The sequence below is a fragment of the Dermacentor variabilis genome, chromosome 3 (genome assembly GCF_050947875.1).
Source record: "Dermacentor variabilis isolate Ectoservices chromosome 3, ASM5094787v1, whole genome shotgun sequence".
NCBI classification, from domain to species: Eukaryota; Metazoa; Arthropoda; class Arachnida; order Ixodida; family Ixodidae; genus Dermacentor; species Dermacentor variabilis.
In genome coordinates, this window is record NC_134570.1 from 36897539 (window position 1) to 36915415 (window position 17877).

The 17877-nt window shown below is 49.7% G+C and overlaps 1 protein-coding gene across 8 annotated transcripts in view; it reads right to left on the reverse strand.

Moving 5' to 3' along the window:
- Eph (Eph receptor tyrosine kinase) overlaps positions 1-17877 on the reverse strand; it is a 273768-nt gene that overhangs the window by 23997 nt on the left and 231894 nt on the right. For 7 of the 8 annotated variants that reach the window (XM_075684785.1, XM_075684782.1, XM_075684787.1 and 4 more), the window contains exons 1-3: positions 7615-8037; positions 4933-5164; positions 141-296 (exon numbers count right to left, since the gene is read on the reverse strand). In XM_075684785.1, coding sequence (XP_075540900.1) covers positions 141-296; positions 4933-5164; positions 7615-7890 — 664 coding nt within the window. In that variant the 5' untranslated portion in view covers positions 7891-8037. Of the gene's footprint in view, positions 1-140; positions 297-4932; positions 5165-7614; positions 8047-17877 lie in introns of those variants that run through there. The other variant, XM_075684779.1, reaches the window with a different exon arrangement.

Sequence of the window (17877 nt, forward strand, 5' to 3'; positions counted from 1 at the left end):
GAAGCCACAAGTGTGGAGATTAGACAAATCCATGTACTACCCATTATTCCCATGGTAGCTGAATGATCGCAATGCAAAGGTTACCACCTAGTAATTTTAGTAGGAAACTCCATGTTAGAGCAAAGATGAGGGAAACTCACGCGTGCAAGGCATAGTCTTGGGATCAGTGGGGGATCTAAAGTAGCGCTCTTTGCAGCGACATTCCGTGGAGCCCGGCTGTGGGGCAACGCTGAATGAAGGGCAGCGCAGGCAGGGACCATCACCAGAGCTCGGCTTGAACGTGCCAGGCGGACACACTAAAGCAGCAGAGAGGGGCCACAGCACAAGAAGCAGTTAGGCGCTGGCAGCGAAAAGCAGCTGGTTAATGTTGGGCAAGCGCACAGTAGCCCACAAATGGACGCCACACACAAGCGATGTTACAGCAAGCTGAGCATGACAAGATAGATTGCACACACTGAATGCCAGGCTATGAATGACTCACAACAAACAGTTTATCATAGACACTGGAGAATGGGCATCACACAACAAATGTCATGTAATGAGATATGAAGAATGTCAGGAAAAACGTGAAGAAATGTTTCAGTAATACAGAAGAACTTTGCACATTGAATACTAAAACCTGATTGCTTACTGCAGGCAGAGGAATATTTTTGTGCATATTTATACATGCAGACAAATAGACACAGTGATTGCTTAACATAAGAATAAAGCAGAAGGTTTGCTTTCTTTTTCCAGTGGCATTAGACCGGACAACAGTTTAGTTTTAGCCTACAATGCTGAATTCGCTCAGGTGGGGACGGGAACTTCAACCTCAAGTCTGTACCATAATGTTGTTTTACCTAGTAAATTTTGACGAATTGATGCATCCAAACATGGAAATTTTTGGCTGTATTCCTGGCTAACTTTATACTGACTTCACATTAAACAATAGGTTTACAAATTTAACACCTGCCTTGCATTCCAGAATTCATGCTACAGTCAGTATATATTAAGAGAAGCAGATAGCAAGCTTTTCAGGAGCACATTATGCTACTATTCCTCTTGCTCAAGCTTTAAGTGCACACTAAAAGAAAAAGTGCTTACATCAGTGAATGCATGTAATGGGGATGTGATGTGATGACAAGGAGCTCTTTGGAAAGAATGAGAACACCAACGCAAAATAATGCTTCATCATTTTGCCTTTCCCCACCCCAAAAAGTCACACAGTCCCGTGCCAATAAACAAACAAACATGAAAGCTGCAGCTAGCGCAGCAACAGAAACATCAGGACAGGGATCTGCTTTCAGAAGCTTGTGAATGTGATGACAATGAAAAAAAATGAAAGTAAAAGAAAAAAGAAAGCAGAAAGACGGGAAGCAGAAAATTAAGGATATCCCATACAGGAACTACAACGTGTGCAAACAAACAAAAAGTAAAGAGAAATAAAGAAAAAGAGCAAAAATAAAGATGACAACGACTAAATAACGCCCCGCATGAGAGATATCTCTCCGAAACAGCGCGGTGGCGGTAATGACCTCGCGGGAGCGAGAGCGAAAGATGAGAGAAGCTCGCGCGGCGAACGAGAAATAACAGCGTGCGGCAAAGAAAAAAGAAGAATAGAAATGAAAGAAAGAAGGCGACGAGGAAATGACAGCGCCGAGGGCGAGATAGGGCAGCCAGAAACGACGAAGTCAATGCGAACCAAGAGACACGAGCGCGGAGGAGGAAAGATGATGAAACGAAAACAAAAACACGCTTCCTGGATATACGAGGCGAGGAGGGAGTGTTACCGGGGACGAGTGCGTCTGCTTGCTGATATTTCTTCTCCCACTTCTTAGGCGAACGTCTAAAGGAGCTCTCGGGGGGAGACGCGAGGCCGCCGGCAAGCCAGAGCTCGGGAAGCGCGAAGAGTTTAACGAAGGGAAAAAAATGCGGGAAGAGAGGAAGTTGGGAGGAAGGGAGCGGACGGACGCTTTACTCGGTGCTTCTCCTTCTTCCAGAAGCACGGGAACGGAGAGGAAGACCGGGCATCGGCATGCGCCTTATCGACTGCTCCTATTTACCGACGGCTAACACCGAAGCATGGCGGTGAAGCCGCGACGGCAATGGCGCAACAGTTATCAGCCGCGCTCCTGGATCCGACACTCCTTATACGCCAGGGCCATGATACCCAGTTTCGCGGTTCCCCTTATCGCTGCGCACAACCCTTGCTGCCCTCACGGCCCTGCGAGGTTAGCTCCACGTGGAAACGGGAGGACTCACGCCGCGTAAACAGAAGCGAGGCCTCTTTCCAACTTCTCCAAATCCCTGCAATTCTTCGTTCGCAACCTTCTCCCCTCTCATCGAGCGCACACACACACCGCGCTCTATCAGCAGCATTTAAAGGCGGCAGACTTGGCTTCAACGAGCGGAAGTCTGCGCGACGCGCCGAAATATATACGGCATGCTAACCAATTAAACTTCTTTTTCGTGCTTTACCGCAGATGCGCAGTTCTCCCTTTCGGTGGCTGCAAGCACGCAGATCGTTTTTCTTTTTTTCGAAGGAAACGACGTGAGTCCCCGAGTGTTTTTCAACACTATCGAAAGTTCATTAACGCAGTGAGAGGTGCATTTCAGCCTTGATCGACGCACTTGAGCAAGACCGGAAGCATTAAGCTTTCAACACTGAAACTGTTTACGTTCGAGAATCGGTGAAAGAGAGAAAGCGAGAAATCAGTTTAGTGGAAATGATTCATAAATAAATGCGGTCGTAATTTTTGGTGCGCATTTCATAACGCACAGGAATCTCGCGGCACACATCTATTTGGTCCGTTTCCGAGATGAGAAACAAAGAGTACCTGGATCCCTGACAGCGCGACGGTACAAGCAACCAGATGCAACGCAACCCAAAATGTTCCGTGCCTTTAAATAAAAAGTTTAAAAATTATAACTAAGACAAAGAAACACTCAGCAAATGAATAAAAGTTATGACTGTACAACGGCCTCGCAGTTGTACAAACAACCGTGCTGGAGTACGCATTTTGACGCAGAATAATGAAAGCGAAGCAACCAGCAGGTGGCGAGAGCAAGTTGAAAGTGTGCAATGCAACTAAATTAGAATAATCGCAGAAAGAAAACAAGAAAAGAAACAGCAACAAGATGACAAAGTATACTAGGAGGCGGTCAAGCTGCAACAACGTTGCTAGATTAAACTTGCATATTACATTTCCAAAGAAACGAAATGGAGCTGCGAGAAACGCAGGGTACGACTAAACGTTAGCAAACGATAACTATACAAGCACACACAGTGGTCGCTTGAAAACAGCAAACGCGTAAAGAGAGAGAGAGAGAGAGAGAGAGAGAGAGAGAGAGAGAGAGAGAGAGAGAGAGCGAACTGCGGTGCCATCATTTATGACCAGACAAGAAAAGCAGCGGAAACTCCATACACCGGTCTTCACCGTCGTCGCCGAGGCAACGTCACTGCCGCTGTAATGGTACGCCAGTCTAAAGCAAATGACCCAACGGCGCGCGGCGGGCGGCCAGAAGCGAGGAGAAAGATCTGGCATCTGTTGTTATCGTGCGGGCGCGCGCTCCCTACAACACGCCTCGAAATTCGTGCCCGCACTTCTGTTCACCGTTAAGGAATCCCCATTCCTAGGTTGCCGACTCTGCTTCTCCCCTCCCTCCCTTTCTTTCTCCCTCCCTCCCTCCCTCCCTCCCTCTCAGCCGCCAAATCGCGCGCGCAGCGTACAACAGCAAACTTGGGCTCTTTCCGGCTGGTGCCACGGAATCGCGAGAACGATGTCGTATTTCATCCTCCCCCCGTAACTGCGCTCGTACGCCAGAGTGACGCCGGCGGCCGTTAAGGAGACGAGGAAATAACAAAAGAGAGATAAACAGACACACGCGCATGAGGTGCGGGTCGCTAGGAGGTACTAAGGCGCTCAGCGCCGTTTTAAAAATGCAACGTAACACAGTAACGTGACAGTTTAACAATAACGATAACCATAAAACTGGCTGCAGCGAGAAACGGCACTGCTGTACAACAACGTCCGGAACTAAACGCACAGCGCCGGCTGCTGTTACATTTCAACAAGTGCGGATGCTCAAGCATGTAGATATCGCAGATGACGTTGTTCTTGTGGACACGTCAGCGTCTGAGAGCGAGATCAATTGTAAATGCAAGAAAAAAAGTTAAGCCTCGCAGGCATGAAAAGAAAAGGCAGAATTTACGTCAACAGAGAAATTACTCTCTTCAGCACTGCAGGCAAGCTTCCTCTAGCACCGCCGAGACGTCACTGTATCTCTGCATTAGATTGTTCAAGAAACCTCCGCAGTGCTACAGTTAATCGCAATGACTAGCCCACTCCACACCCAGGGAAAGCAGACAACGCCACCTACAGTGTACTTGCAGTGAACAAAGCAATAAGCATATGACATTCTAAATCTTTTAAACGGTGCGAAACCACAACTTGCGAAGCGTTCCCTCCTGTAAAGCGTGCTTTACCACAAGTACAATGTTTTTGTGGCAAAGCGGCCTCAGCAACGTAATACAAGGTGCAAGAAGCACGGCGAAAACATGAACAATTGACCTAAATGAACCATTTAACTGGTCACTCAGTCGACAGTTAGGCATATATGAAAACTGTCCCCTCTTAGCGAAAGTTTCTAATGAAATGAAAGAGCGCTTCCAGAAGAGTACAAAACAAGAACTCAGAGTCAACGTGAGCGCGCCCCGAATCGTCGCGCTTATTCCAGTGCGCATAAACAAACGAAACTGCGTTTTGAGTATCTGCACAAGAATAGCCACGGCTTACCGCTTAAGAGTAGCTGCATCGCAACTACTTCGCGCGAGGAGTAGTCCTAGATAAGTCCCCCGGTTGCGCGAGAAGATCAGAACTACACTATTACGCCCACACAACCATTCGCTCACTGCAAGGAAACGCGTAAATGGGTACGACGGGGGCAGCTTACTCTGGCAGGAGTTTCCGACGGCCCGGTACCCCGGTATGCAGGCGCATCCGCCCGACGGCAGCGTCCAGTTGCCGTCGCCCTTGCAGAGCATGCGCGGCGGCGAGCCGGCCACGCGGGCGTTGGCGACGCACTGGCCCTCGGCCGTCACTATGGCCGTCACCTCGCTGGCCGTCGGCGTCTCCGGGAAGTGCGCCAGCGACGTAGTCACGTTAGGGCACACCATGTAGTACACCTGCGCACCGACGCGGGAGCAAGTCGAAGGTCAGCTCCGCCACAACGAAACGAGCTGCATGGCTGAACGCGCGTTAAGTTTGCCCAAAGATTACACTGCTGAAAATGGGAAAGGAGAATTATTTTCCAAAACGATGTCGTCAAGGGCAAACACAGAACGGGGCTGGTGCGACGCATTCCTCTGACGTCACTAAGGCGCAAAGCTTTGTGTTACTGAGGGAAGTTGCACAATGTGGCCGCATTGGGCAGGCCCGATTCAAGTGGGAAATCAAACATCATATCTCTGAGGCAGGCCTGTGTCCTGTGTAGGGCTGAATGAGATAGTTATGAAGGCATGAAACTTGAAGGTGTAATCGAGTGCTACAAGCATCTCAGTGAACTTGAATTTTCTTTTATATCATGTTTGTGAAGAAAGCATTTTGATTCATTCAAAGCAGGCGCTTTACAAAGCAAACGCTGCAATACATATCACATGTTCACATGACATTGCATGCAACATTACGGGCACCGATTTAGGTATAAGATCTACTGCAGTACTACAAGTTTGTTTCTAAATTTCACTGAGACGTAACGAACACCCAAAACATGCCTCCTGTTAAAGTAGCACAAAATCTGTACACGTAAATGCGACGCCGTGTTTTTATAACTGGCGAAACCACTAAGCATTAGCAATGAACGCGAAAAGACGATACAAGCCTACATAATGCAACCCTGGAGGGGAACAAAATCTCTCACGTGAATAAAAAGAACTGAAAGCGAATACATAGAAAAGCATACTGAGTCTTATCACTGACAGAATACAGGATATAGCAATTACATAATTACTGGGAGGGGCTTAAAAATTAAAAATGTTAAAATCGAGAGGTCAGGTGCATTGATTAAAAAAAAAGCCGCGCTGCAATTACGCCCATAACTTAGTTAAGGAGCCTCGTTAGGACAACGAAGGGGCTAGATTAAAGTGAAGAAAAAACAAAACTAAAGGACAGTTCGAAGTACGTAGGCTAAATAAAGCCACCGAAAGGAGTAATAACAATAAAAGCGTCTGCCCAGGTTTGCGCTGCAATTAAAACGGCCTTCCGCTGCTTGGCTCCAACCTCTAATTACGTTTACAGATTCAATTACCATTAATACGTCGGACTCGACCGATGCTCGATCCTAGGGTCCACGGCGCTTTATTTTTTGTTCTTTGTTCTCAATTTTATCTCATTAAAATTTACAGCGCAGCTGCAGCGTCTTCGCTTTACACATTAATCCCATGATTTAACCAATTCTCCAGAGAAAAATAAACAAATAAATGAATAAACTTCTTTTTTTTCCCTACGATTTTCCGATCGATGATTGCGGCTCGTGGTCTTGATACGTGTGTTGATCAGTAGCGAACAGAAAACCGAATAAATGCAGCTGCAGCCGAGTTAAACCCACGACTCGAAGCTTTCATTGAAGCTTTACATCTACGATGCTAATAGCAACTGAAGCTCGGCAAGCGTACTTGCACTTAAAATAGAAGGAAAAAAAAAGCTAGAAGGAAGACGGGAACAATAACATGACGCCACGCAGAGTGATAGCTAGTGGTATTGACCAAGGCTTTCAGAGACCCGTTCGGAGAAAGCTCCGGGTTAGTTTTGACCTCATGAACTTCTGTAACCTTTACGGGATGCCTCAGCAGACGGGAAGCTGCATTACCCATTACAATGTGGTAAGAAATGACGTCACGCATCTGAGAACCGAAGCCTCGTGCTGTCATGTGAGAGTCAAAACGTAAAGATTGGAGAGAAAGGGACATTAACTAAGATATCCGGCTAACTACTCCCTGCTGGGAAAAGGTAGAAGAGGTTATTATAAAATGGGGAAAAAAGAAAAAGATTTCCGCGCACGCAGGATGAAGCGTTCCACAGCGTTTAAAGCTTGCAAACAACAGACACAAATCTAACGATGCGGTGCAGCTAGCCGGTGCATTCGCCGCGCTAGCTTCCAGCACATTGCGCTGCTTGGGACGAGAGGTCGAAGGTTTGCTTCTCGACCGCGGCGGTCGCATTCCGATGCTGGCGGTGTGCGAAAACGCTAGCGTTTCGACTCTCGGCTGCAATTTGAACGCTCTCAAGTGGTCAGAATCAATCCAGAGTCTTCCACTGCGGCGTGTCTCATGGACTTCTTGTTCAGTATTGCTTTCAAAACAAAAGAAAGAAACGTGAAGACTCGGAGATGGAAACTCAGAGGAAGACGGGGATTTAAAGTGATCGAAAGCGACCGCACAAGAGAATGCCAGAAACCGACGTTCCGACAGGGGCACTAGTCTTCCCCGGGGAAGCCCTGGACAAAGACAACTCCCCTTGCCTAGACGTTGGCTCGAGGCTGAAGATCCTCTCGTTCGGCCGCTGTTGATCGGCGTTGCTCTGCGACGTTAAACTTCGCGAATCGCTCCGGCTAAACGCCACCGCGACGTTGACCCACCTTGACAGCGATGAGGGACAGGCAGGCGCCCTGGTCGCGGAAGGCGAAGTAGACGCCCTTTTTGGTGACCGGCACCGAGCGGACCTCGGTGTTGATGATGACTTCGGCGTTGGAAGTGAAGCGCCCTTCGTCGGCCGCGATCCGGTCCACGGGCTTGTACGACTCCGGTTCCCAGGGCGGCGGTTCCCGCGTGGCGGCGTCGAACTCGTAGTAGAGCAGCGAGAAGGTCTCCTTGCACGAGAGCGCCATGCCGGGGAACAGGTTGCAATCGCGCATGCTGAACTTGACCTCGACGTAGATGCGGTGCGCGGGGCCCCGCTCGATGAACGGCGTCCATAGCCAGTTGTTGACGCTGTCGTAGGCCACGTCGCAGACCACGTACGATCGCCAGTTGATGCCCTGCTCGAAGTTGGTGAAGCTCTCCTCCACCCACTGCGACAGGAAAATAGGCACACAAAAAACATGTAGGCGGGGGGCTCGAAAGTATGCTCAAGAGTCGTAGGAACACGTGCGTTTAGAGCGTGAAAAAGAGCGAGTGCGATCACGAGGTGTTCGCGTTTGCGTATGTGTGCAGTAGGTGGCATACAAGACTTACGTGACAAGCAAAATGAAGCGGGAGACGCAGGCGTGCATTATAACACTCCAAAGAAATTAAAATACCGTGGAACCCGCGTGCATAAAGAATGCCTAACATAATAGAATGTGGCTGCTTGACGAATAACTTGCAGGTAACGCATATGTTTAACGTGACAAGTCGGCATGGCGCGTGCGAAAGGTGCAATACCTAGGGGCATAAAAACACAAAAAGAGAAGGAGTGGGGGAGGGCAGTAGTGGCTCTGACGCATCAAGATAGAATTTATTGGCAGGAAAGAAGAGAGGTCGACCTGAGCTAGTGCGCTCTAGACTGCTATTCTGCACTGGGGAGGAGGGAAGGGGAGTGAAAGTACTGGGATGGGTGATGATGATAAGCCAAGTGGTGAGTGCCTATGTATATTAGACAGTGGCCCTACTAGAGCCGCTCGTCTAGCTTGGTGTCCTGCAGAAATTTCAACAGCGCTTTAGTTGCCCGAATTGAAGTTACAGTGTCAGCCCATGGGCCGAAGACAGCGCCCTCCGAAAGTGGTTGCCTGCCAACGCTGGCTAGGGAACTCTCCAACGTCCTTCGCTCCAGCATATATGCTGGAAAATCGCACAATGTGTTCCAGCGTTTCAGGCGTCCGGCAGTGTTCACAATCAGGGCTGTTCAACTGGCCGATGAGGTGGGCGTAGCGACGGGTGAAAGCGACGACGGGTGAAAGCAAGTCTGTGGATGTTGTCATCGTAGGCTCCGTATGCCTCTGTAAGGTCCTGCATGAGTGTCTTGATCATAGATTTGGTGTCAGGGCGCGAATAAGCAATCCGTACTTCATTAGAGGGAGAGAATACCGATCTTGCCTCACTCTCAGCGAGATGTTTGCCAATCGTACTACAATGACTAGGCACCCTTTGAAAAGTGGTCACGTGGCCACCTAACTAAGCACTGTTAAAATTAAACACGCAGCCGTTATTCTTGTAGAAGCAAAATCGAAAAGTGAATTCATTGCATAAGATTCGTTCTTGGGGAGAAGCCTTGTGGGCAGAAAAATCATAAGGCTTCATTATAACAAGAAATGAATCGGCTGTGTGGGTTCACACCGTTACCAACTTTCATCGCTGCAAAATCTTCGCGCAGAAATCGTACAGCCAGCCAGCCAATGCTTAATTTAGATTGGAAACCATTAATTTAAGAATTCACTGTCTACAAATACAGAATAGCTACCTTCCTGCATGTCAAGTATATAAAAATAATAATAATAATAACAGCAGCGAGCGAACGAAAAAGAAAAGGAACAAACGTAACAATTATCTGCTGCAAGGATAACCCCCCCCTGCCCCCCCCCCCACAAAAATTTAATAAAGAAAAAGACCGGTTGAAGCCCGTCATCTGTTTCAAAATTGCCTGCATAAGTAAGGCTTCGGGACGTCGCAGATAACGTAAGAACCCCCTTCACTGTCAGAACAACCGACATTGTCAGAAGTTAGGAGTATTCTTATCAAGAAAAATATAAATTGCATCCAAATCGTGCACAAGAGAGAAACAAAAACAAGATAAAGTGGCAACTCTCCGCGCGAATATCTTCCTTTTCTTATATAAATCCGGTTTTGTAAGCAGTAACGTGTCCTTTCTTTGCCCCATCAGGTTATTCTTTTTTACTTTCTTTCTTTCTTCTTCTTCATTTCCTTTATTTTTTTTGCATTAACACCGGCAGCCCGACACTTTCATAAAGAGCGTCTCAAGCAGAGACCATGCAAGGCGACAGACTGTCAAGAGCGGCCCCAAATGAAATCAATGACAGCCGCCAAACGAAGCAAACCCGCCTCATCGTCTAGGGAAGCGGTGAGCGCGAGAAAGAAATGCAGCGAGAAAAGGAAGGTTGAAATGTCGATGCACAAAACTAAAGAAAGAAAGAGAGAAAGAGAAAGAACAGAAAAAGAAATATTACTCCGCTGCTGCCTCGCAGCAGCACATAGGGGGTTGCGAGATGCACGGAACTTTAAAAAAAAGAAAATATCGAACCAAGCGAATCGACGAGATAAATAAATGAACGTTGCGACACACTCGAGCACCAAAGCGGCGGGCGCCACGCGAGAATTACCATAATTTCAATCCCCGTGCGCGCGTTCCTGGGACGACGACGAAGCAGTTGGGGTTGTTACAGCGCGGCGCACAGCCGAATTCAATAACACGTGCCCGCTGAAACGACGTGGAGAGAACCGCTCACGTACAAGCGAGAGAGAGAGAAAGGAAGTATAAGAGGCCAAAGAAAGCGAACAAGACAACTTAAGCGGGAGTATCGAGTAAAACTGATGAGACAGTTTTCCAAAGCGCCGAGAGGGAACCGCCTATGAGAGGAGGTGAAGAGGGGGAGGAGAGAGAAAGAGAGAAAATTAAAGGCTTACGGCGTTCAAGCAGGAAATGACGTCCTGTCTCTCCGGCGCTAAGGAAGATATCAGGAGTAAATTTTCAGCCACTCTTGTCTACCAGTATGCGCGACTCTAACGCCAGTAAGCGTGATGATGCTCTTGCTTCGGCTTGACGTCGGAGAGAATTCTCTCGACTGAGCTGCCGGCTGTCACGGTGTCGAAGGGAGCCGGCGGCAATGAACGTTCCCTTGACACCCGTGTCTATATAGCTTGAACAGAACTGCTGTCGAGCACGTTTCGACGCGTACGCTAGCGCAGTAAATGGGATGCGAATACGATTCGGGCGTCCGCTTTCCGCGAATGTGCGGTCGTAACAAGGGGAGGGGGGGGGGGCAACACTGGGTCACGTGCTGAAGGGAATGTTTATTTCGGATAATTAACATCCAGGCACAATGGCCGGAAATGAAATATCCCCGGCCATTGTGCCTGGGTCCATAACAAGTAGCCGGCTGCTATATTATTGAAATATAATATAGCAGCCGGGCTACTTGTTCTGGAAAATGCGCATTGAACTTGACGAGACAAAGCAGAAAGAATGTCGGGCCCAGTTCCGTAATACCAAGCATACTTAGCTCGGTATCCTTTAGCTAGTGCATCAAGAAAACAGGAGCTACGTAAATGGGAAATATATCCAGGCTAGTGGACTTGCTACGTGATTTAACACTACGACGTCACAAACTAGGAGCTGGACACAGCCCCTATATCTGCTTTGAGTGTTGCTTTAAGATATTATCGTTTTCATGGACGTTTTCAATGTGCTGGAATACAAGAACACGCAGAACAAGCCTACTCCCAATATAATTATGGGGTTTTACGTCCTGAATCGTGATTCGATTACGAGGCACGCCGTAGTGGGGGACTCCGGATTAATTTTGTCCACTTGGAGTTCTTTAACGTGCACCTAAATATAAGTGCACGGATGTTTTTGCACTTCGCCCCCCCCCCTTCCCCCCGGTACGATATGCTGTCCGATACGAAGTTTGACTGCACCCAGAGCCCTACAAGTTCGACTTCGCCCTGTGCAGCTTTACAAACGCCCACTGATAACAGCTAAACAAGTCTCACGCCCCTCCACATTCTCTTTTTTCTCTCACACATACGGAAAAGGAGGACGGAGAGAAGAATGTCAGAAGGAAAAAGCTTTCAATGTTGAACCGTAGTGTGCAGCGGCAGGGACCAATACGGTTCGGCCGCATTGACGTCAGCAGCGCCGTTACAGTGGGACAAGGAACAGAGCCCGGCTGGAGAGGGCAAGCGTGGTGAGTGTGTGGGTTGGAGCCACTGCGGCGACCGGAGGGACCAGCGCACCACGTTCGATCGGCGGCCGCAAGCGGTGGGAAGGAATCCCAGGCATGATGATGAAAGAGGTCCGAGCAAGAGGGCGGTCGGGGTGGCGGGGGAAGAGTGTGCGTTGCGGAGAAGCCAGTCGGCGGGGCGCCGCCAACTGGAAGTCGTTCGTAGGGACGCCGCCGCCGGTGGAAAGGAAAGGACGGAGGAGGGGGGGACAAAAGGCAGACGGAGCGAGGCAAGGCGCGGCGGGTCAAGCGGAAGCGGAAATGGCCGGTCGCGTGGCAGAAACGGCTTCCGCAGAGACGAGGGGAAGCCGCCGCCAGCTCCGCTTGGCTCGCCGAGCATCGCTTGCGCCCTATGCCACCACCGTCGTCGTCTCGCGGTTGGGATGGAAGGGAATATGGGAGGAGTGAGAGAGGGGCGTCTAGCTTTGGCTCCTGCACTCCCGCACGCCGCCGACTCGAAATCGTCGTCGCAGAACGCAGGGTCCCGACTCGATCGTAAGCTATCAGCCGGCACGATCGTTTAGAAAACTCGCGGCCTTTGCGCCCCTCTCCCTGGCCACCTCGCTCTCTCTTTATTGCCAGCTATATTTCTGCTTTCTTCTCGCTCTTTACGGAGTGAAGTTTATGCGCACTATCGCGCAAAAATACTGCCGCGTTTTCCTTATCTGTCTTCTTTATTATTATTTTCCTTCTTCCGCTCGGTAACCTCCCGTTAAACGTGGAAATAGTTAACGTTGATTCGTTTCGCTGACGGGCGTAGATGGCAGGAGCTGAGGCAATGTACGCAGGCAGGAAGAAGAGAGGTGGAGAATTAATGCAATGGGGTCGAAATTGAGCCCGACACATTTATATGGTAAGACACGGAGAGGGTGTTTACGGTTAACGATGTTTTATCAGATGAGTAAGGAGCGCATACGCTCTTCGCGAAGAAATACCGTAGAAAGCAGAACTAACGTGATAGACAGCTGTGAAACGAAGGCAGTCGCAAGGATCAGGTCACTAACATTATATGGCCACTGTGGTGTTTGTAAGACGACATTTTGCAATGTAAGCACACATTGCTACCCCTGAAGTTAAGAGCTTCACTTCAAAGGGCTCTCCCTCCCCTAAAAAAAAAAAAACAGTGTCCTTCCACTCTATGAGGAAAGATAGCCAGCGAAGCTGTATTGGGATGACTATATTGACAAATATATTGATTTATATTGTTATTGCTGTACTGATAGAATAAAGACACATACACGTAGCTTCGTGGCCCTCATCGTCTTCATTTTGTCTCATTCGTTACCACAATGACCATAGCTTTGTGAATTCGCATACCATTGCTATACGTCTATTCCTTTCGCGGGAACTCTACGTGAAACACCTTTCAGAAGCACAACTGTTCCCTCCGACAGTCCAGTTCAATCGCTCTTAAGCACTGGAGGGCGCAGCCTAAAGAAAGAGAGAACGAGATCAGAAGAAAATGCAGCAGAAAGAAGAGTCACGAGACCTAGTGGAGCAAATTAGAAGAAGCAGAGGAAGTTCCTGGGGGAGTCGTAGTACGCCACCTTCGAGCCAATACCACACGGCGGGCGTGGGTGTGTGTACAATGTTCGATGAAGAGGTCCAAGAACAAAGAAGTGGATGAAGGCGGAACAACCAATCCAACCAACGAAAGAGTCGACGAAGCCGGGGCGTCAAACGACGCGGCGAGACGGCGCGGGGACAGGAACAACCACTATAAGGAGGCACAAAACGACAAAGGCGGGGGAGAGAAAAAAATAATAATAAACAACGTAAAAGAGCGTACGCTCGCTTCTGCGTAATTGCGAGAAAGAGCGAAACGGCGGCCGAAGGAAAGGCTGCACGCCGCAAGGGCAGACGCTAGTATATAAGAAGAAGAGCAGGCTTTACAGGGGTGGGGAAGCTCCAGAGTGCCGCAGGCGCGGGGAGACGGACATCAGGCTAGAAGGCAGGAGGATGGAGAACAGAGAGGAGGAAAGGGCGGGGCGTGGGAGTGAGAGGCAGCGCACAAAAGCGCCAACGCGGAGGTCAGAGCGAGCGAGAAGTCTTGGCGCAGTAAGGACGACTCCCAGGCTCGGTCAAGACAGGGGCCGGACACGACGAGATGAGGTCCAGGACAGAAGGCAAGAAAACACGATCAGACAAAAAGAGAGGGAACACAGCGCACAAACGGCTGCCAAGGGAGCCGGGCAACGACGCGCTCCCAGTCGCAGAGTAAGCAGAGAACAACGGTAAGCTCTCTCTCTCTCTCTTTCTCTACCTCCGGTGTAGATGAGAGTGTCGCGGCCACGCCACGAATCGGCACAAAGTGGCAAAACGAGGCCTCTCGGCGCTGGAACGAGAGACGACACAGAACAGAAAGAGCACAGCAGCGCGGAACGCTGTGGAGGAGGTAAAAAAAAAAGGAGAGCGCGCTTCTGAAGACGAAAATACTATACGACGAAGAGGACGGAGAACGCGAGACAAGACGGCAAGCAGCAGCGAAGACCCGTGGAAACAAGCAAACTGCATAACGAGCATTTCGCTCGTAATTGGGCACGACTGAAAAAGCGACTAACAAGGCTTTCGCGTTGCTGTCGTTTATTGCTTCGGTTTGTTTTTGTTTTTCTTCCACTCTTCTTTCGTCTCTCTTTTTGCTCGCACACAGCAGCGACAGCCACGTTAAACTGGGAAATTAGTTATACGACAGCCCTTTCTTCTAGCGTTGGCTTTCGCGAGACCGCATTTGCATGCGCGGATGTCACACCTGTCATCCAATTATTCAAGACGCGTTGCACGTGAAAATGGCTGAAGAAGTGGCCGGCCACACACGTGCAGTGTATGCACTGCCTTAATGCAGGAACGCACAAAAACTCCGGGGTGGGGTGGGGGGTGGGGAGGCAGTAACGAATGCAACGGCACGAAGAAAGGAAGCGCTCAACCTGTTACGAGTCAGCGCTCGGCTTAACCACTGTTAATCACAGCTAAGCAGTAGCTATCAGCTATTGTGCGGTCCCAGCACTGTAGAAGGTTTGCCTTACAATAACAAAGCGAGCGCAGTCACAGGAAGAGCCAACAAAAGCGTACTTCAGTGTCATAATGCTCACGAGCTAAAACCGGATTTACAAGGTCGAATAAAAAATATAAAAAATAATAAAGGGCACTAAAAGGAGGCAATGGTGCACGCCACGCTACCGTAATGAAGCGGGAGAAATAAGTGAACTATCAAAGCAGGAAGAAAACAAAGAATCGTTAGAAAAGAGGAAAGAGAGATAGAGAAAACGTTTTTTACGTGCAGAATTGTCGGTATGGAACAGAAACAGAGACCCACATATAGTACAAAAAGTCAGCGCCGAGCTTTCCAAAAAGCAAGAAACACATTGAAACGGGCAGTCGCACACAAAGGAACGGTGCTTGACGCGAAAGCCAAGTTCCACTATGCGGCCTTAGCCATTCTTGCACAAAACAAACTGAAAACAGAGAGAGGCAGAAACGCGGCAAAGCACACAAACAGAACGTTCAGCGGAACGGCGAGGGCTCGGAGACGAAGAAATCCAAGAAGCAGCAGCTGCAAACGAAGCAGTGCAGTCTTGGGGCAGGAGGAAAGGGAATGCAAGAGGCGTCTCGAAACGGTTTGCTAGACCGCAATCGGGGAAACGATGATGGCTGCGTTGAAACGAGACACCGGGTCGAGATGGCAGCGACCCCCCCTCCCCCCCCCCATCTCTCTTTCGTCTACCTGAGACCGTTGCCGCGCATGGAGCGGCGAACGATGGACGGCGCACGGAGTAATGACGGCGAAAGGGCGTTTCCAGGACCAGAGACGGGTATATACGCTCGGTGCCACTTTGCTATCGCGTGTCGTATATATATACGGATCTTTGTTTTCCTTCCGAAGCAAATCGACCCGTTTGATTTCCTCTCCGCGCGTACTGCTGGGAGCAGAGCGAAGGAAGTCGGGAAGGAGTTATTGGCGCCTTACCATAGCCACGTTAAAGCCTATTCCCACACTAGAACAACATATGAAAAAAGCGCGCATGAGTAAACAGTAGTTCTATTCTTTCATATGTTTAGAAAATAAAAAGCGACTAGTCTCTAATCAGTACTGAAAGAAAAAAATTCAACGTTTAACCACATCGATGATGGTCGTGCAAGCTCCAGGTAAGCCATAGAGAAAGTTGGAAGTTGCTAGATGTCGGGCGTTCAGTTTGCATCTGAATATTTCGTTTTATAATTTGGCATTATACTTCAACAAACTACACCAAAAAGGAGGAAAACGTGGTGGAACGTGTTTCTTAAGCTGATCAGAAAGAAAGATTACGATGTGGGTGGCGCCTGGTGGTGCACGAACGCACTGGTATCGAAATAAAAGTTGAAGCAGATAACGCCTACAGCTCTCTCACCTGCACGTGCAGCGTGCACCCCAATTAGCCTTTTACGAAGCCGACACGTTGCAGGCACTGCATGCGAGAAATCCCCTCTGAATAATACGGCCCCACAAAGTAATATTTTCGGTCTCAGGACGAAAAAAAAAAACATAGGAGCAAGAAAACTAGTTTACACGAAGCGCGGAAAGTCGCAGTACGATTCCAGGGTGGCTTCACCCCGAAACGGAAGCAAACAAGCGGGTGCAGGAAGGGAAAGGCCATCGCAAGGAACGAGGGCCATTGCGGTGCAGCGGGGGAGAGGGGGGCGATAGGAAAAGATCGAATACCTTGGCATGACCGGAAGCCGCGATATATGCTAATCTCCGTTAGCCCACAGCCGGGCCCCCACCCCGGAACGACCGTCGCGAGCTGCCGCCTGGCCGGATACGCCGCCGTACACCCGAGATATAAATCGCACGCCAGGCAGCCGAGCCGGGCCAGAATCCAGGCTTCCCGCGGAAGTCGAGATCAAACGCCGGGTCCCCTCGACGGCTAAAGCCCGCGGACAACCAGCGTGCATCCTCGTCCCGTCAGGCTGGCGAATTCCCCGTCCCTCCTTCTCCCTTGCCTCCCTTCGGCACACCCCGAGCGACGAATGGCATGCAGGGGTACCCTGGCTCGCGCACGCGGGCGCGCCTGGCCGCCCGCCCGCGCAATAAAACCGGCATTTTTATGGCCGTCACGGGCCTGTTAATGGCCGCCGATAAGCTCGAATTACGTGATTTGTCGCAATCGCGCGCGACCGAGCGAGCGCCCCTAGTTTCGGCCAAATTCAAAACGACCGTTCCGGCATGACGCCTTCGCTGCACCGCGGTGCTCTTAGTAGCTGCGGGAAAACCGTCTCGTCAGGGCGTCCGCGTCACGTTGCATTCATCTCCGTCTATATGTACACGTGCGTAGACCACAACGGCACGTGCGAAAACGGTGCGGACGGTGCGTTCGCCGTTAAGGCCCCTCCCTTCGATCCCTCTTCTCATTGAGTCATCAGGCGAGGACTGCTGCCGGTACAGTGAGGTGTCGGGGAGCGATACAGAACGACCACGTAACTCGTTTTCTGGAACCAATACCGTCTTATTAGGGCGTGAATACTCATGCATGAGCTCACGTACGCAAGCCTTATGATTCGTCATGTTAGCCATACCAAGATAAAAAAAAAAAAAAGACTCGCGCCTCACTACCGCATCACGAAGGCATGCAGCTTCTATGGCAATATGACATGAAATGATTACAGGAGGTACACACCAACTAGAGACCAACTGGAAGACCAGTAGCGATCAAATTATCGCCTTATATTTGGAACATCATGGACTTGTTTGAGCGGGAAGACGTTAGCAAGGGAAATCTAACAATTCCAATTATACGAAACATACTCCAGAAGCCGAGAATAGAAGGCGACGCCACTGAAGCCAGACTACGCGAAATGGTGCGACGGTTGGCAGTGCGCGAACACAATCAGCTGGCGTCCCGGTACCAAGATCCGGAGCCCTAATTTGACACCGCGCAACTTGCCTTGCGAGTTTAGATGAGTTACTTTTAAGCAGTGGTACCTCTTCCT